The sequence below is a fragment of the Tachypleus tridentatus genome, chromosome 10 (assembly GCF_004210375.1).
Source record: "Tachypleus tridentatus isolate NWPU-2018 chromosome 10, ASM421037v1, whole genome shotgun sequence".
Lineage (NCBI taxonomy): Eukaryota > Metazoa > Arthropoda > Merostomata > Xiphosura > Limulidae > Tachypleus > Tachypleus tridentatus.
In genome coordinates this window covers 92573570-92595201 of record NC_134834.1, presented here as the reverse complement: position 1 = coordinate 92595201, position 21632 = coordinate 92573570, and the positions used below count along the sequence as shown (strand labels likewise).

At 34.5% G+C, this 21632-nt stretch overlaps 1 protein-coding gene across 3 annotated transcripts in view; it reads left to right on the top strand.

The window, feature by feature from the left end:
• Positions 1-21632, top strand: part of LOC143229868 (phosphatidylinositol 3-kinase regulatory subunit gamma-like) — an 84959-nt gene that overhangs the window by 6410 nt on the left and 56917 nt on the right. Inside the window, exons 3-5 of one of the 3 annotated variants that reach the window (XM_076462723.1) lie at positions 2009-2089; positions 3946-3993; positions 12947-13050. In XM_076462723.1, the coding sequence (XP_076318838.1) occupies positions 2009-2089; positions 3946-3993; positions 12947-13050 (233 nt within the window). Of the gene's footprint in view, positions 1-2008; positions 2090-3945; positions 3994-12946; positions 13051-21632 lie in introns of those variants that run through there. The other 2 variants (XM_076462724.1, XM_076462725.1) reach the window with 2 other exon arrangements.

Sequence of the window (21632 nt, the reverse complement as noted above, 5' to 3'; positions counted from 1 at the left end):
ATAAAATCTGTCATCTTGCATTTTACCTCACTTCTTTTCTTTGTCATCAGTTAGAAGATATTCTACAAGCTTGCTTGTGGACCATGACCAGTATGTTTGTCCCATTATTTTCATCATGTTGGAATGTTGTTTCCCACCTGTGGCCATACTCTAGAATTAGGTATCACTTTAACTGGTAAGATTTATTCATTTTTCTTTTTTTCAAAGGCCTTTCTTTCTTTCTTTCCCCTTTTTATCACATGGATCCTTCTCTGTAGTGAAAAGTGCCTTACAAGATATTCTTTAAATTCAAATTCTCATGTAAACCATGTTGACTCATGCTCTCTCATCCATGACTCTACAGGCTCTTCGAGATAGTGTTATACAAGGTTACTGGAAGGTTATTTATCTCACAGTAATTACTTCATAAACATATCCATTTTGGACCATACTACCCATGGACTACACGAGTAAAGCAGTCTCTACCATGTCTTCAGTGAATAACTCAGCATGGTCTGCTTTTCTAAATAGGGTTTCTTTGTCACACATTATGCTGTCTCTGGTGGTAATGACCCTTCAAACTTTTCATCACATTTTAACACTTCCTTTGTGAGAGGAGTATAGGATGGTTGACCATGGAGGTACTCACCTAAATGGGCTACAAAAGACTATAACCATTCAGTCAATGGTAGGGTGGTGGCATTCTGCTAGTGTAGATGAGACATAGCAAGAGTTAAGTACCGTATCGAAAGTTATAATTTTCCTATATTGAAAGTGTTTTTCCAGTAGGTATCTACCTCATCTCACACTTCCTATCCTTTCTCCTTGCTTCTCTGGTACTTACATCTTCTGTCAAGTTTGAAGAGAAAGTTTTGTAGAGGAGTGTGGAGGGAGTCACATATATCATGTGAACATGCTATGCTACTATTGGTTAATAGATTACACATACTGATTTGCATAAGACACACATTGGAATATATTAATTTTAATGGGGGGGTACAAGGCTTGTGGCATGCATAAAGGAAAAGTTCAAATGTAAAAGGCAGCACTGAATAGCAAATCTTGTAAGAGGGCAATAAGTAGCTATCAGAAATACATTTTCAGTGTAGAAAAATTATAACTTTCTATGTAGTCTCACATGTACATTTGTTAACAAGGGGGTTCTACCTCATGACAAATTATGCACTGTTCTCAGTTCCTCTCATCTTAATGTTTACCTTTTATAGGAACTCACAGTTCAAAAATTAAAAACAAATCTCTTAAGTTAATTTATGAGTATCTGTAGTTGTACCTAACAACTTGAACAACTCATTAAATAAAACCTTTTAATAGTAAAAGACATTTTGAAATTTTTAGAGGGAGTTGTTGGAATTTTCTTTATAATGAGGCTTGTACCTAAATCTTAAATGTAAATCACCTGTGTAAGTTTTTCATGTTTCATAGCAGTCTTTTTCTTTTCTTCTTTTCGGAATAAAAATAGAATTGTTAACAAGATATTTAATGCGTTTGTCATATTTTTAAACAAAGTTATGCTGGATATTTTAATAAGAATTGACAGCAACTATAGAGTATTCTAATTTCCTGTAAAATCACATTTTTATTAAAAAGTGATATTACAGTATTCAGAAATGTGTTATTAAATACTGCATATGTAATGTTTCTTTGACACTTGGACATCATTGTTGGTTACATAACACATATATAAAGAATCAACCAGCATATCATTAAATGTTTTTTTTTTGTCTTTAAGCACCTGTGCTATTTAAAATGTACATAAATGTTTCCTAATAAACCAACATATCAATAAATGTTTTTTTTTATCTTTAATCACTTGTACTCTTTACAATTATAGAAGTGTTGTCATAATTCTAGTAGCCATGATTATAGTCAATTGCTTTACTGTTAAGCTAAAAAAAAAAAACTTTTTAGCCTGCTGTTCGTATGGTTTGTTATTTTTGTTTAAAATAAAAAACCTGTGCATTATATATGTCATATTGTTTTCATGTTGTTTTTTACTCTTTTGTTTCAGCTCCAGTTGTTTTAAGGCAGCAGATAGCACACCATCAGCTGATGGAAACATTTTTCTTGACCCCAGTTCTTTGCAGACATTGTAAGTATTGTTCTTGTTTTATTTTGGAAAATTGTTTTTTGTTTTGAATTTCTCACAAAGCTATTCAAGGGCTATCTGCATTAACCGTCCCTAATTTAGCAGTGTAAGACTAGAGGGAAGGTAATTAGTCATCACCACCCACTTCCAACTCTTGGGATACTCTTTTTATCAACGTATAGTGGGATTGACCGTCACATTATAATGACCCCATAGCTAAAAGGGCAAACATATTTGGTGTGATGGGAATTCAAACCAGTGACTTAAGAAAAGATTCAGGTCTTATTATTGTGAGTGAGCAATTGTGTGCATCCAGTTTTTTTTCTATAAAAACATTTTAATCAAATGTTCAACTCACTAAAGTAATGTATTAAAAGAGAATCCTTGATGGACACCATCATTAACTACATTTACACCCTGATAATCAAAGATACCAAAAATATTAATGCATTAAAAGTTGCAGTTGGAGATGAAGAATTGTCACCTGCTTATTCTCTAGCTACATCTTATCTGTTCCATCCTACATTGGCTACTGCTTATGATCAGTATGGGTGTTACAGAGCCAGATGGGATTGAAAAGGTACAAAACACCATTTGTAAGACTGGTAATGTAATCTACTTTGGCCATCTCTATCATGGTCCTTTTACACATTGCAAGCATTAGTAGCATTGTAGAACACCAACAGCACTTAGAAGCAAAATTCTACAATGACCTTGCAGTATAAATACTACATTCCATCATCAAGTGACTGCTTTTTCCACATCAAACTGCTCAAACTCTTTTGATACAGTTCCACTTACAACTTTCTTTTCATTTATTTCAACACCTTTTTGAAAGCTCCTGATTAATGTTTGACAAAACATAACAACCATTAAGCTAAACTTTTTGTGGTAATGAAAGGAAACCATATGTCTTCTAAGAGTCAGAACACACCTAATCACTAACTTGTTTTATTGCATGTACCATCAGTTGTATAATCTAGAGATGCATCAGTTTGCTCATAAGTGAAGGTCACTGTATCTATCTGCCCAATACAATGCTTTTGTTGCCAATCAAACTGACAGGCAGCTCCAGTCTCTGCCAATCAATTAGTTTTTGAAACTATCACTGACAGTAGTTATGAGCTGATGGAAGAGCTGTCATTTGGTCATGGTGAATATGGCAGTGTACACAGCTGTGATACATGTTATGATGATATCCAAGTCACACTATTTAGTACTTATGTGCATAGATGGTGTCACTTAAAAGTATATTCAAGTAGTGTTGAACAAATTACTGCAATGTGTACATTGTCTTCCACATAGTTAGATTTGTCCATAAACACCAAGTTTAGTAGCACTTTATTTATCAGTCACCTGAACATAGTTGTCTGAACAACAGAAATGACCCGTGAAACACCCAGTGTAGAGACATAGAAGTGTATGCAGTAATAGATCTCATTAACTACAAACATGATTCTCCAGTAACCAATATTTTCAGGTATTCATCAAGCTTTTATTGGAAACTTTTTTTAAATATAAATAAGTATTTATTTGACTTATGCTGAGTTTGTTTTAACATGACCTGAGACTGTGTAATTTTTTGACGTCTTGCACAGCAAATGCTCAATCTTATTCTGTTAAACACTGAATGAAAACGAGTACTTAAAAAACATTTTTACTGGACAGTAAAGACTTATCTTAATGTTTAGATGCTTTCAAGTAAATGTTTTGACTTGATTAATCCATGATCAAACTAATGGCAAATGGCTTTAATGAACTAGATGAAACTTATTCATCCAAAATATTTATATGCATGCAAGATGAACTTATTTTTTCCTAATTCTTTTACTACAGAAGCAGAAATTTGCATTTTTCAGGTAAAGATTATATTTGGGGAACTGGAAAAGTTGGAATGAAATGCAAGGGTAAGATTGAAATGACTCTTCATGATGAAATATTATACATTATAAAGCAATAAATTTTCTTTCAGTATATATACAGGAGAATTTAGTATGAGCCTTTATATGCAAAATATTTAATTTACTAATAAAAAAAAAAAATAACAGTTGAGATGTTAATAAACACTTATAGTTTTAAAGTACTTTTTATCTATGTAAAATAATTTGGAACATTCAATTTAGTTTTTAGAATTTTTCTCCGTTCATGAATCACAGTGAGTGAAATTAACATAAATAAAACTTAATTCATGTACATTCAAAATTATATCAAACATTAATTCAACTAATTATAGACCAAGAAGAATTTCAGTATACCATTGTTGCTTAATTTTTTGAGGGAATAAGATATTTTTTATTGATAATTTTAAAATGAAATGGATTTTTAAAACAATGTTTTGAAGTTTCTTTGATGTCGAGGAAACCCACGTGCAGAGAAAATTTATGTATGTAAAAAAACAGCTGGTGTGGGTAGAGAAAGCATTGTAAACCTGATGATGACTGAAGAAGGTCGAAACGTTTGCTCCTCCACACAGTGCTTTCTTTACCCATACCAGCCGTTTTCTATATGTATAATATTTTGAAGTTTGTATTTATTGTAATACAAGAATATTAGGCTTATTGTATTCTTAAGCACTACATTCTTTATTCTATACTTTAAAGATTTTTCTAAGAAGAATGATATATAATAGTATGGTTGAAATACTATTATACACCCACCTTTTCAGAAACACATATAGGGACTGAGTAAAGAATACAGTGTTCAAAAAGAAAATTTACCCTAATATTATTGTCTCATGATAAACATAGATAATTATAACGATGCTTTACTAGGAAAAAATGTTTGTTCTGTAGTAAATATTTGAAATTTATGGTAACGTTCCGAAAAAAATTTAATTTATATTATTTCCATATTTAAACTTGCATTCCTGCTAATTAAGTGCTGTTACCAACAGAATTTTGGAGATTTCAAAAATCACAAATTGTAATTGAAAAGTAACATCTTTACTTGAAGTTTTCATAATTATCTAAGAGAGTGAATGCTGGGATTGGCTGACCATAATTTATATTCTTATCTTTTTAATTCAACAAGTTTTTCTTAACAGTTTAATTATTGATTTTGCTAATATAATGAAATGATCTTTTTAGCTTTCTTGGTTTGGTTTTATAGCTAAAAAATATATTAATCACTGATTATGGTGGATCAAAATAGAGATATCTTGAGAGTAAAGTTAACCTGTAGATGAATATCTGGTCTACAGGGTGGTATCATTGTTTTAGTTGTGTTAGAGATCCTGTTGTGTTTTGGATTACATGTGTTATTTAGGATTTCAGCTGTCATTTATGCACACATTGATGACTTACAAAGGAATAAGCATGCTGTCTTCAAAACCACTAAATATTTAAAGAAGACTTCAGAATTTTTGTGTAATATTTATATAATATTGTTCTAAGATATAAGTATGAAGCCTGTTGCATTTTTAAACACTACATTCTATATCTAGCCCCTTAGATCCACTTTCAAGAATTAAAATAGTGTAAAAGTAACAGTGTTCCAACCACACTATATTTGTCACATCAATTGCTGACATGTTTAACTCAATCCAGAGTTCTTCAGGTCAGCTGGGATACAACAAACACAGCAGTATTTAGAATACAGTGTTTATAATGTCATTTGTTACAGTGTTTGATTTGTCTTGATTTTGATTTCCATTACCATTACATTTGCTTGCCCTAACTTTGTTATTGCAAAACTAATAAAGTAATATACCATTGTCACTAATTTTATAAGTTGCTGACTAGAGATAAGGCAACTGGTTGGCAGCTCTACCACAAGCTCTCTTGGTACCTAAGCAATAAGTAAAATGTAAACTTGATCTTTATATAGATTATTTTTCTAATTTATAATTGTATAACTTTATTTTGTAATATAGAAGTAAGTTTAGACCCCTTCATGTTTTTCAGAGATTAATAATTAAATTATTTAATGTTCTATAAACAGACACAAATATTGAGATGGAGCTGGACCCCATTTTTTCAATAATTAATTGTTCTCTATTGTAGTATGGATATAGAGGAGGAGTCCAAGGGGCTACATCCTTTCTCTCATTTTTTACATAAATTGATAAACGTATTTAATATTTTATGAGTAAGTACAAATCTAGGGGATATAAACCTCTCCATTTACTTCAGAAATTAGTTTAGTTTATAAACAACAGCCAGAAGTCCTTACCCTAATATATAGTATTAATTAAAAACATTAAATTTCAGTGTTTTTATTTGATTGGTCTGTTAATTACCATAGAAGATGTTTTTTAAAATTTCTTTTGAAATAAATTAAACATTTAAATTAATTTTGTCATATGATGTGATATAATTTGAGTAGAGTGTGTTTAAGTAACTACATGGGTATTCCTTTAACTAAGACTGGTAAGTAGGAAAGTGGAATCATGTGAGAGAAGATAATCTTTATACCTATAATACTAGCTCTAAGTTTCCATATTTTGGTGGTTCATTAAATATTGGTTCAGCCTGGCATGGCCAGGTGGGTTAAGACACTTGACTCATAATCTGAGGGTCGCACATTCGAATCCCCATTGCACCAAATATGCTCGCCCTTTCAGCCGTGGGGTTATTATAATGTGACAGTCAATTCCACTACTCATTGGTAAAAGAGTATCCAAGAGTTGGCTGTGGGTAGTGAAGACTGCCTTCTCTCTAGTCTTACACTGCTAAATTAGGGATGGCTAACACAGATAGCTATCATGTAACTTTGTGCAAAATTAAAAAAAACAAACACTAAATATTGGACACAAAAACTAGTTATTTATTATTCATTTGTAGTTCATAAGTGGCTACTTGAAATGAGATGTTTTCTGATTTTTCTATTTACTTCTACATATCTTCCAGTGGCTCAGCAGTAAGTTTGAAGGCTTATAACACTAAATTTTATGTTGGATCCATGTGGCAGACAGGATATAACCTTATGCCAAAACAAAATAATCTAAAGCCTAAACGTTTCCATCCTTGAGGAACTCTGTTTCCATTTGAGTTCTTGTTCTTGTAGGTGTTAAATCCTGTACAGAAATTAATTTTTTGTAAGTGAAGGAACATGCACCACATCTGTCTTCCAAAGAAAAATGTGAAGGCTGCAGGATACACAGTACACACACCTATATAAACAACTTGTAAATATCCTAGAATTACTTGTAGAAGAACAAGAGGTACTCGAATATAGACTAAGTTTTTTTTTGCTTGTTCTTTACTGATATCAAAATTAAGTTAATTAAGTCTCGTGAAATACGTGTAATATAGTATTAAACTCCAACGTTATTCGATATAAATATCAATAATTACCTTACAGATACTATTTTGATATATATATATAATATTAATGTAATTAAATTATTACGTATGTAACAATATAGGGACTTTTAAGGTTTTACCCTTGTAGGCCAAAAAGGTAATGTTATTTTTGTTTGCGTTCAAAGCAACAGACCGCACATCGGTGTTTGTACTTTGAAATAAAACCGTTCTGATCCAATATGTTATAACGGGAGTGGTTTTAGTATATCAGCTCTGCGCACGTGCTTTTCAAACTTTGTTTGTTTGTGTGTGTTCTTTTCTGCTGTTGCTGTTAATCGCTATACGTCTGGTTTGTTTTTGAATTTCGCGCAAAGGTACACGAGGGCGCTAGCCGTTCCTAATTTAGCGATTTAAGACAAGAGGGAAGGCAGCTAGTCATCATCACCCACCGCCAACTCTTGGGCTACTCTTTTACCAACGAATAATGGGATTGACCGTCACATTATAACGGCTGAAAGGGCGAGCATGTTTGGTGTGACGGGGATTCGAACCCTCAACCCTTGGATTACGAGTCGAGTGCCATAACCACCCGGCCATGCCGGGCTATGCGTCTGGTTATCTGTGCTCTGACTCGAGGAGATCGAAATCCTATTTTAACGTTATAAATAAGCTGACTTTCCTTCACGAGGGACGGGGTATTTCGACAACTAAGCGATGTATCTGCGCAAGTGTGTTTATTTTTTGTTTTACTTTGTCAATTCCCATTTGAAGTGTTATCGTTTAACACTTAATATATGTATGAATGAAAAAATGAATTATACAGACCTATAATTTGAGAATAACAAATGGAACGTACTAAAGTGGATTTCAATATTTTAAATTGTTTTCATTATTTATTTCCTAAAAGTGCACAGCTACTTTTTTGTTAACTTTCTTTTTTATATAATTTTGAAACATAAACAATTTAGCAAAGAGATTTTTGATAAGCATTTCTAATTAGTTTGTTTCCGGCCACAACAAAATCTAAACTTCAAATTAAATTGTCCCTTTACAGATCAAGCGTTAAACAAAAGCTTTCGATACCCGCGGTGGGCACAATAAAGTTAGCCCGTTGTAAAGCTTTCCGCTTAACAACAAACGTGCCAATTTAATTATCAGCTTATTTCTCCGACATGCATAATTTAGCCACGAGACAATGACGGCACGTGTAGCGTCATCCGGTTAGCGACTGGATAATAAGTGTCGGTGCTTTTTTCCCGCCGTTACTCAAGGTTATGAAAGGAAACGTTACGTGCTGGTTATTACAGTCGTTACAAAACACACTACTTACGACAGCCTATATGTAGTACCTGAAACCACCTCTTCATGGTTTATGCGAAAATATTCAAACACACAAACAATAGCAGATAGACTCCTACATAGTATAATAAAATATTTTGATAAAAATTGGAGAAAAAATGAACTGCATATATGATGAAGATAGTCCTAAACACCTCTCCCCGATTAATTTATATATTAGATCATTAAGATAAAATTATAAAAAAACATAAATAAAGAATAAAGAAAATAAATAACCAAAATACATATAATAATAACTGCTATAATAAAACAGGCCACCTATGAGCTAGACATTAGTGAAGGAACTGTTGGTGAAATGTACATTGACGTTACCCTGAAAGGGGCCCGAGTGAATATGGATTACTCTGGCCCTCATGTAATTATTATTGATTTACTTATCAGTTCACACCAACAATGAAAGTGAGGAAGGAAGAAGTCAAGTGCACCTGACCATCCCGGGTATACACGCATATATACCCAAACAACGAGAGAGAGAGAGTGATAGTTATGTTAATCGAACCTGGTGACGGTTACTAGTTGCTATTACTACGTTGTCTCTTACTTCATACGGTTCAAACTGATGAAGGCATAACCTTTCCAAGACATAAGCAAAGGTTCTGTGAGTATTGGCGGGAAGAAAGGGTCAGAGATGGGCGAAAGCATGAAATGCAAAGAAACAATTCACGTGAAATATAAACAGTGGAGGCGCTATTATACAATAACCAATCTCGGTATTCGTTGTAAAAAAAAAAAAAAAAAAGCTGGCATTCTACAGGATGTTCGGAAAGTCTCTGTGTACTTACATATTATTTAACAGACATATTTCAATATAGAATACAGGAGGTAAATATAAATAACAATTATAAACAATGTTGAAAGTGACCCCGTTGGGATCAATACAGGCCTGAATCCTTCTTATTTTGTTTCTAAACACCGCTATCAGTTGCTGGATTGAAATAGGCTTAATAAAATATGATTACAAAACTGCATAGTGACTTTTCGAACACCCTGTACTAATCTATCACTTCAAATTTACAAACAGTTTTGTAGGAAAATTTAACAAACAAAATAATTCGTACATATTTATCAAGTTTTGGCGGTTATAAGTGATGAAAAATCAGTAATATGATTTGTTTCTAGCTTCTGAAATTAATTCAAGCAGCTGAAGTTACGAACAAGACCATTTAATTTGGGTAATTGCTCCTCGGGGACAGTTTGTACGTCTTTCTGGAATACGATAGCATTTTGGGTCTAGATTTTTCCCTGTCGCTACCAGATGTACCACTACTTAATTCGTCATTAGTAATTACTGCGTTGCAGTATCCCAAATTCTGGATCTTTAAACTAGGCATTGTGAACATTATACAGATTGTTTTATACGACTTGTTTAGTGATACTCTATAAGTTATAACATCGAATACCAGCTGGTGCATATTTTTTTTGTTAGTTCGTGTTCTAATAATTGAAGCCCGGCATGGCCAGGTGGGAAAGGCACTCGGCTCGTAATCTGAGGGTTGCGGGTTCGAATCCCCGTCACACCAAACATGTTCGCTGTTTCAGCCGTGGAGGCGTTATAAAGTGACGATCAATCCCACTATTCGTTGGTAGAGAGTAGAGAGTTGGCGGTGGATGGTGATAACTAGCTGTCTTTCGTCTAGTCTTGCACTGATAAATTAGGAACGGCTAGCGCAGATAGCCCTCGTGTAGCTTTGTGCGAAATTCAAAAGCATACCAAATCAATGTTATAACTGATATCAATATTTTTAAGCTTTAATTTTCAACGAAATTTATGTAAAAACAATGAGAAGAAGAAAGACTGCATTATCATGTTTCTTAAAAGCCCAGTCTGGCTTTTCTTACCGAAATGTTAACGAACTGTGATCCCATCTACCAAAGAACTCGCAAACTAATTTATCAAACTGTTACAATAATTTATTATTTAGAAATAGAATACCGTTATATGTAATTGTAAGCAAAAAGACGACGACAAAAAACAGAGACGGCCATCAGACAGAACGAGAAACAAATGGTGTGTGTGGTTTTTAGCCATCAAGCCTTTCTATCGAGTAGAAATCTTTGTAAATGATGTATTATTATATCAGATTCTTTTAAAGGTTCTGTTTCAATATCTCATACACGTTTATTTATACACAAAAACGTTCAGCTCGTTTGGTAATAGGTTCTTGGAATTAATTGTATAGTGGATTATTGTGTCTTCCAAGCATGGATGGATTGTTAAGGCGCTCGACTCGCAATCTGTGGGTCACGAGTTCGAATCCCCGTCTCACCAAACATGCTTGCCCTTTCAGCCGTGTGGGCGTTATAACGTCAAGGTCAATCTCACTATTCGCTGGTAAAAGAGTAACCCAAGAGTTGACGGTGGGTGGTGATGACAGCTCTCTTCCCTTTAATCTTATCTTACATTGCTAAATTAGGAATGGCGAGCGAAGATGGCCCTCTTGTAGCCATGCGCAAAGTTCAAAAGAAAATGAGAAAAATAAAATGTCTTGCTAGTGAACAAAGTAAAATCATTATCCAAGCGTGTAAAGCGTATTTATGCTAACGAAAGTCACCTCACCAGTTGAGTAGGTTTGAGGTAGTTACTGGACATATGTAAGCTGGGCCTACTCACTACAGTGTGTTCATTGTGGATTTAAAAACGTCTCAGAAATATTAATATTATAAGTTAAATATACAAACCGGGTGGTATTTAGTCTACGAATCTGTTCCTGGGAGACCGCACAACAATGCAAGAAATCATTGTGTCCACACCCCCCCCCTCAGAATACCTCGATTTATAGCTTTCAAGTTACCTATGGTAAAAATAAATACATAAATATGTATATATTAAATAGAAGTAGAGGTATACAGCGAAACATAATGAGTTCTCGCTTTATGAGGTTATTAATTAAGTAAATTACGCCAGAAAGTCCAAGTAACAAGTAGTTTAACACACATTTAATGGTCGTGATAAAAATACTTAGTTGTAGATTACTAAGATTAGAAATAAGTAAGTATCTGTAGTTTAGAAACTATGTACAACGTCATTACATACTGGTGACATACATTGAAACTGTTGATGTATATACGGACATAGTAGCGAAGAGATATTTGACAATCAGTATAACATTTAAAGGATGGAAACAATCCGTTTCTGGAAGTAACGCATATTAGCTTTTTCTGTGTTAGATAAAGATGGTCACTTGATAATTCTGTATGTGGGAAAGGAAGCACGAGCTGCTTGTGCGTTCGTGTTACTTCTCAACTAAAAAACTGTAATTAGCACGTTTGCTAGACTTAGACGTTTCTGTATGGATATTTATTTATATATCCATATTTAAGCAGAGGTGTTTTATCTCCTATGCTGCTGTTGCACGTAGTTTATGTATATAGAGAAGTAATTTTAAATTATGAGTTTTTTTTTGTTTTTTTTCTTTTCGGTATCAGTTTTGGTTTCTCTTGTCACATTGGTTCCTTTACTGACCTCGACATAAGCCCCTTACCGCGGCTGCGTGTTCTCAATTCCTGTGCATGCATGTACCCTAATTTTCCAGTCTTGGCAGAGGCCGCCTAGCAACCGAGACTTACGCCGATTTCAACCAACCCCAGCGGCTCTTCTCTCAACCGCTCGTCATCATTCAGGCCATGCCTTTACCCCTACATTGTCGATCTGTTCAGCCTTGATCATAACGTGGAGTTGTAAGGGACACGCAGAGAATTGTGGGAAAATGATCGTTGGCTGAGAGGTCACGGAAGTTGCTATGCGTCTTGCTCTTGACGGTACCTACGGATTGTAGCTCCGGCAGTGAACAGTGTCGTGTGTAAGCAGGAGAGAAAGAAAGGCATCTTCACATTTAAAGGAAGCCTGCTTCACATCATCTCCGACACATTTTTATTGTTTTTATTCATATACACACAATTATTTTGTATCACACTTGGGCCAGTAACATTTAACATTAAAATCTAATAATTAGCATTTTATTTTTACAAGTATTCCATTGTGTGCGTGTGTACGATATTGTAAATTGTAGAAACACAATAAATAAACTGTATATCGACGTAATTTTTTTTTTTATCGAAAGTGAGTCAGTCAGTCAAATATTTAGTTAAAACATGCATCCACCTTGCTTGATGTTGGCTGGTGAAAGGAATGACTGTGCATGCGAGGAACCATGTACCGTTAACAACCACTGGTGCTGTGGTTGCCCTTGTCTCAGAGATTCCAAGTTTCTCTCTGTGGGTCAGAATTTACACGCATCCCGTCCTCTTCTCCCCACAGGGTGCCACTCGTGTTTCCACAATACTTGTGTTCCTCAAGCCAGTGACCATGTGTGTCAGCGGACCCATGATGTTCTGCCACCTGTTACCATGGACACGGAAGTGGTACGTTATTACCGTTTTTCACATTTGTACGATTACCTGGCATATGTCTATGAATTATAATAAAAAATCTAATTTTGAATAAAATGCATTGGAATAATGGTATAAACATTAGATTAAACGTATCCATTACAAAATATTAAATGTTTTATATTTTCCACGAATCGGTGTAAATATAGCTATTACTGTTGAAATAAAATAATTAAAAAATATAGCTAATGTACAGATAAACAGTTTTAACACAGACGTATTTGTTGTTTTGCTTCTCTTGTTTTCATTTATATATTATACTTTTCATGATTTCTGCACCATTTTATTTTCATTTTGAAAAAATTACTAAGATATTGACCCGGCATGTCCAGATATTTGGGGCGCTTGATTCATAATCTGGGGGTCACGGGTTCGAATCCCCGTCGCACCAAGCATGCTTGCCCTTTCAACCGTGGGGGCGTTATAATGTTACGGTCAATCTCACTATTCGTTGGTAAAAGAATAGCCCAGAAGTTGGCGGTGGATGGTGATGACTCGCTGCCCAAAGTGGAGACGGCTAGCGCAGATCGCCCTCGGGTAGCTTTGCGCGAAATTCAAAACAAACATACATACATACAAAGATATTAACTGGTCATATAAATCATCTCTACCCCCTGACTTCTAGGAACAATAAATTCGTTAATAACATTGTGAAGATATTGTAAAACTGTGATTTTGTTGAAAGAAATGAAGTATTATAAACAGTCAACATTTTTTGTAAGATACATGTAAATGATATGACATTTCCTTTGGATTTTGTGAACTGGCTTTTGTGTGACCGTTTCGCTCTTCTGTGTCTAAAAAATCCTTTAAAAATTAGTTTTTGAATTGTGTTCTATATTCTAATATAAATAATTCATTTTTATTATAATGTACAGACAATTTGATAACCCGTTTCACTTCTTTTGTAAATTTACCACAGACACTTCTTGATTGCTATGCATATTTTCGTTCTATTAATAACCGTGTGAAACGGCACCCAAATCTTTTCACTAAATTTGCGACATTTCGGTCAGTCAGGTCTTAAGAGTAGTATGTTCAATAATTGTATACAGATATGCTAATCTGATTACGAGTTCGATAATCTGCCGTACTTTACCATTGTTATTTTAATAGGAGTAACGTATACGAATATCGATATCTCCTATAATTAACTTAAAGTACCTATATATATATATTCATAGAGTAAATTCAACTAAAAGGTCATTTCATTATTACTACTTTATTATAGATGGTGCATAGTAAAACCGAGTAGAAATTTTGTAGTTGCTTCACACAAAACAGTTAATCTTACTTTTATTTTACTGTTAATAAGGTATGCCAAGCTGTAACCCGCAAAAAATTTGCAGTAATTTTCATGCTCGTCTCTTGAATGTTCCTTATTCTATCATTTTTACGCACGCCATACAAGGCATACTTTCTTGTAGGTATTCTGCAGATAAATCGTGGTCTATTTGAAAATATTTTACAAGTTCAGATAAACTCTGGTAGACGTAACTTCATTTAATAAAACTATAATAAATAAACAATAAAATATTAGTGTTTCTAATAGCGTACAGAGTATGAACCAGATATAAGTGTTCAGTATACGAATAGGTTTTATAAGTTGAATCAAATAAGTTTACAGAAATGAAGAGTGGTGAAACCCATGGTAAAGAAAAAGTATCTAAGAGGCGTTTATAGCAGTCGATCAAACGAATCGAAGCTAGATTATTGTAAAGTAAATGTATAGTTGTAATGAAGACAAACTTAGCTGATATATGAAGAAACGTTTAAATGTATCTTCACAAAATTATAATCATTTGGCTTTGGACAAAATGCGCATGCGTATTTTAAACCTGAATAAGTTAAGAAAGCTTATGGAAATTGTATTTAGTGTAATATTTGTGTTTTTTATTATAACTTACAAGTGGATTAAGTGTTGTTTGTGGAGAATATTTTATAAATAAAAAAAAAGTTAAAAGAAGAGCCAGTCATCACTTGATTAAAAAAAAAAAAAACTACTGTCATAATGTACCACACTTGTTGCATTGGAAACTTTGACCAAGCAAAGTACATGTAAGGTTAATCTGAATTAAATATCTAATATATAATCTGGACTACTTGGACAAATGCTTTTCTATCTGTACGAGACTTGTGTTTGATCGAGAAATATGCGAGAAACGTTCCAGACAGGCAAATACAATTGTACTAATTATATAGGTTGTGAACTACTGTTCCAAGTGCACCATATTACTTCCAACAGTTTAGCTAAGTTGTTTGGTTGCTATTTATTTGACCTTTTAGGAACTCTATAAGCCCATGCAGACCTACTAATATTCATGTTGGGACTGTTTGCAAGCTATGCCATGATTACAAATGTTCTATCGGCCTACAGTTATTTCCAAGTATTGTTTCACCACGTGTGTTCCATACCAAATTACTGTCTTTCTAAATGATGAATTCCTATTCACGTGGATAATAATTTCATTGTACTTGTCAGCAGTCAGGGTATCATCCGTATTGTGCACATTTTCAGCACAATTGTTTCAGATGCAGCCCACACACTTGTTCTACAGCATGTTTTAGTGTAAGGCGTGATATCGTACTTTACTATGTCCGTAAACAAAATGTTGATTATTGCCGAACACTTTAGATTCATCTATAAATAATATCTTTCTCTAGCTTTACTCACAGAATTTTTTAAAGTTTGAAGTTCATTTCAGTCATTCGATTTGATTCTCTCTCCTAGCCAATGTTTTTTAACAGTTATAATCCACTGAGGTCACGTGAGTCTAATGTGTCTGTTACTGTTCTGAAAGTAGCTTTCACACTTTTACTTATAATGGTAAGATTTGTGCTGAATATACATCCATCACGTAAAAAGTAACCTAACGTTATTTTGGAAGAGTTTGGCTTTTCTGCCGTCTCCTCTTCTGTTATCAACAGTTAGAGTTTCATGTACCATCTTCAGTCTCCTGAAGAGCTCCTATCTTTCGGATGGGATGACCTTCCCCAGCCAGACATGACTTTGTTCTTAGGGCACTCTAGTCGTAATTTGTGAGGCGTCAGTTCGAATCCTGCAATCCAACACACTCGCTCTTTCAAGCATAGGTGATTTATAATATAAAAAAATCAATCCCAATAGTAGCTGAAGAGTAGGCGATCGGTGGTGTTGAGTAGTTACCTTTCCTATAGTCTGTCTGTTCTATGTTACAGATGGTTGGCATAAATATTTCTCGGGTAGCTTTGCGCGAAATTCCATAAACAAAACAACTTTCGAACTCAAAACCTTGATTTCTACACGTTTAATTGGGTTTCATGTTTTACCTGGTAGCCGTGAATGCATTCACCATGATGATACTGCTAGGAACAGTAAGTATCACCACCTATACTTTTATAGGTGTTATGTTTATATGGCGCTGTCTGATTGTTTAGATGATATCAAGATAGAACGTAAACCGTGACAAGTGACTATTTTGATTGTTCATTTTCATTCAGTAGAATGGAGCAGTCATTACATTTACACTATATACCCAATGTACATACAGTTTCCAATACCGTCTTCTGAAGTTTGAACAATTTCCAAACATCATGAGTTATTGTCCTTGGAAATCGTGTATAGTTTAGCGAATTTTCAAATTGTTTTTGATCGTACTTTATTTCATGAGGAGAATGCTGTTTAAGATATTGGTATATGTAAACTATAATTCAGAGAAGGTGTTTCTAAGACCGTGCTGTCGCTTGTTTGTTTGTCTTTGAGTTTCGCGCAAAGCCACACAAAGGAAGCCTACTAATCATCACCACTCATCGCCAACTCTTGGGATACTTTTTTACCAACGAATAGTGGAATTGACCGTAACATTATAACGCCCTCACGGCCAAATTATTGAGTAATAAGTTCAAACAAATTAATTGCATATAAACATTGTACTTTTGAAAGTTCGGTACGATCGTGTTAGTTTTTACACACGATTATGGGAAATTTATTTCACTTGGGTTTGGCAGTATTGTTAACTTATCCTATCTTTACAAAAGCGTAGACAGTTTAATTGGTTATTGACAATTTTTGTGTCTCGGATAAAAATATGCCAAATGAGAAAGCAGGTATTCAAAGACGGCATTGATAACCAACCATCCAGACAACTTATACTGTTAATGAACTAGAAAGTATTTTCGCAAATATAGAAATAAAATTGCCGTGAAAGCATTAATTCATCAACTTTTGGCAATCGTGAAACTTACGAATTGTGTTGACCTCGTGAGAATGTTATAAAATCAATATAAAAGAGAATCAAACAAAGAATTATAGAAGTAATGAAAGGTTTAATATTTCTGTGTTAAGGAAACTATTGTATATATAGATATAACAGTTATATAAATAAAGTACTTTAATTTATTAAATACTCCGCTTCAAAACGTGGAAAACTAAAAAAACAGTTACTATTCAAAAAATGAAATTTTAGATACAAATTAAAACAACTCTGTAATACTTATGAAATTTGTAATAATGAATAAAATACTTGTTTTATTAAATATTATACAGAAGTTAAAATAGTAAAGTATTCTAATTTAAAACCACAGAATGGCCCAGAATGGTCACGTGGTTAGGGCACTCGACTCGTAATTTGAAGGTCGCGGGTTCGAATCCCTGTCACACCAAACATGCTCGCCCTTTCAGCCATGTGGGCGTTATAATGTGACGATCAATCCCACTATTCGTTGGTAAAAGCATAAGCCCAAAAGTTGGCGGTGGGTGTAGATGACTAGTTACCTTCCCTATAACCTTAGAGAACTAAATTATGGACGGCTAGCACAGATAGCCCTAGTGTAGCTTTGTGCGAAATTCAAACCAAACCTTAAACCACGGAATTATCTATCGCTTTGTTTATTTTTCAGGTCGGGACAGTCAACAAAACTACCAAGTACTTTATAATGAAGGACCCAAATATTAGTTAAAGTTATAAATGTTTATATTATATTAAAATAGAAAAATTTTTATCCCCAAAAATCGAACCTCGATACCTGTATTCGGCAGAACAGTACTTGCTCTTTTTGCAGTTTTAGGATTAAAAGCAGAAAAAGAAACTGTACTAATTTGTACTTTTACGTCTAGTAGATACGATATGTTAATTCGGGCGCCAATTTAGAAACTAATTTCTTCAGAGTGCCATGTAAATGAACAGATGCGATATTTTTTACCTTTTAATTTCACAAAAGATCATATTTGTGAAGAAAAAATTTGATAGAGAAGTAAAAAAAAAAACATTTTCGATGCGAGGCATCTAGTGTTGGTGTAAAGCAGTTGAATGTAATTTGTAATAAACAGAGGAGCTGTTAAGTGCTGAAAAGATTCGAGATTCGCGTGAATTTTCGGCGTTTCATCATGACATCGATCATGGTTTTCTATTCTAATTTTTCGAAACGTCAAATGTAAAAATTAACTGGGGAATGTCAAATAAATTGAGGGCATAAGTCCCTGGGGCCCTGGTATGGCCAGGTGGGTTGAGGCGTTCGACTCGTAATCCGAGGGTCGCGGGTTCGAATCCCTGTCGCACGAAACATACTCGCCCTTTCAGCCATAGGGGCGTAATAAAATGACGGTTGATCCCACTATTCGTTGGTAAAAGAGTAGCCCAAGAGTTGGCGGTGGGTGGTGATGACTATCTGCCTTCCCTCTAGTCGTGCACTGCTAAATTAGGGACGGCTAGCGCAGATAGCCCTGGAGTAGCTTTGCGCGAAATTCAAAATAACAAATAAGTCCTTGATGCCAGCACCTAGCGACACCTGTAATAAGTGTGATAATAAACACTTTTATTCTCAAATGGAAGACTGTAGGAGCATTAAATTAACGTTCCACTGACTGACGTAACTACCAGATAAGCGGTATTGTTCAAGAACATTATACATTGTTGTGCATTTGTTCTTGGCCTACAAACATGATTTACTTATTCTATTCTGTAGAAGGCTTCAGTATAAATACTCTAACAAATAATGAACGACTTTAAAACTGTTTGATAAGAAGAACGTAATTCTTGGTTATTTATTTGTGAAGTCGCATGAACGTTTTGAAGTTATGAAGAGTGTATTAAAATGTTTGGTTGTAGCTAGTGTGTTATCATTGTTATCGTTTAGAATCAAGACCCTATATGGTTCAAAAATGTTTTTGCGCTTTTCCAAAAACATCCTGCCTTAATTGTAAATATTCATGTTATTTAAACACACAAACATGCACACTTGTAAACTGACGGTGCGTATCTCGTCATAGTGGTATATACACATGTAGATACAGAAGTTTTATCGACGGTTTGTTACAACGTTAAACAGTCTTGTTTGTAATTTATTATTTATATTATCAACATTGTTTTACCTAAGTATTTCACATTTCAAAGTGTTTTTTTTTTTCAGATTCTCAGGTTTGATCAACTAAATGATAATTGACAAGAGAAGTAAAATAAAAAGTTAATATTTGTCTAATCGGTTATTGTTAATTTGTTGTCATACGTTACATGTGATTTTCTTTTGATAAAAGAAATAAAGACAACATGTAGTGTTCGATACCCATCTTCTCTCATTGAATCATTATGTTTTGGCAAAAATACTTTGCTCGACGTGGTCAGGTAGTTAAGACACTCGACTCGTAATCTGAGGGTGACGGATTCGAATCCCCATCACATGAAACATGCTCGCCCTTTCAGCCTTCGGGGCGTTATAATGTTACGGTCAATCCTACTATTCGTTGGTAAAACAGTAGCCCAAGAGTTGACGGTGGGTGATGATGATTAGCTGCCTTCCCTCTAGTCTTACACTACTAAATTATGGACGGCTAGTGCAGATAGCCCTCGTGTAGCTTTGTGCGAAATTCAAAACAAACCAAACCAAAAATACTTTATTTGAAATTGTAATTTTTTTTGTACGAAAATGTACAATGTTTACTAAAAATGTACCATATTTCCTGAAGGTGCATATATTGTGCTTGACGATGTATCGATACAATCTTATCATTGTTCCAAGATAAGATACAAATATCGTATCGCTTTATCACAACCTCTTTAATATATATTGTAAACTTTTATATACGATCTATGTTTAACATACATTTAAATACACAGTGTTATTGTCTTGCATTTTTAACTGTTACTCGATGTATCAGAGCATTGTAAAAAATTAACTCTGTGTAAATATAATGACGAGTGCATTTTGGTCACACTTTTAGAAAAAGAAAACATTCTGTTTTCTACGAATTTTCTGATGGTTTAAATGTGTTTGTATAATATGAAGAGAGAATTAGGCCGTTCAGTAGCAACCATATTACAAGTTCCTTGCTCCCCATTTAGAGGTTACATGTTTGTATTGGGAATGCGCATATGTACCACTCCTCTGGGGTTAGGAATACTGTGTCACATGACCCATTTTTCATATTAGTCTAACAGTAGTGGTTAATGTTTCTTAATGTAGTATTCAATTTGGAATACCCCCTAGTTACATCGGTCATTTTTATTAAGGCCACGGGCGTTTTGATAATGTAACATGGAATTTAATATTAAAAGATTGGGGAAAATAAAAACTACAGACAGCCCAAGAAATCTATGAAATACGATTGGTGGATGGGTATATTATATGCCAAGGTACAAATATGTTTGTGTGTGCACTCTCTTCACTTCAGCCCATACTCTAAAGTTGCTTTGTGTGTGTGTGTGTGGGAATTGATTCCAGGAAACAAAATTTTGTGTGAAGATTTCTGAAGTCATCCGGCCGGATCAAATCTCTTGCACGGAAAGTAGAGTCAACTTAACGCAACACATCTGAAGTCTGTTTTGGTTAGTGTAAAACATACACACACACACAAAACAATTAGAGTAAGTAGCCAAGAGAGAAAAGTGAGGAAACAGTTGTGCGAAGACTGAAACAATATTCAAACATTTAAGAGGATTGGCCAAAGCAATTTGTTTGTTTGTGTTTGTTTTTGAATTTCGCACAAATCTACTCGAGAGCTATCTATGCTAGCCGTCCCTAATTTAGCAGTGTAAGACAAGAGGAAAGGCAGCTAGTCATCACCACCCACCGCCAACTCTTAGACTACTCTTTTACCAATGAATAGTGGGATTGACCGTCACATTATACGCCCCCACGGCTGAAAGAGCGAGCACGTTTGGCGCGGCGGGGGTGCGAACCCGCAACCCTCAGATTACGAGTCGCACGCCTTAACACGCTTGGCCATGCCGGGCCCCAAAGCAGTACCTTAGAGGACAAAATATTACAGTCCCAGACTTGGTCAGATTTAGGGATAGTGTCAGATCAGTTTCATATGCATCAGGAACAAAGACGCTGTTTCTCGTTGGAAATATAATAGTAACCGTAACGTTTTAGCACAATAAATATATCGGTTGCAAGGCACGTTATCGGTGTTGGTTACATATTTTGAAAAAAAATTAAATAGCCTAAGAGCGATGCTTTTACACGCTATGCACAGATTAACTTCACAACGATACGTGGATGAATTTTGCCCAAATCTAGCATAATCCCAGAGTTATGAGAACTTTTTCAGCCAAGGTTTAGAAATTGCAGAGCAAAAT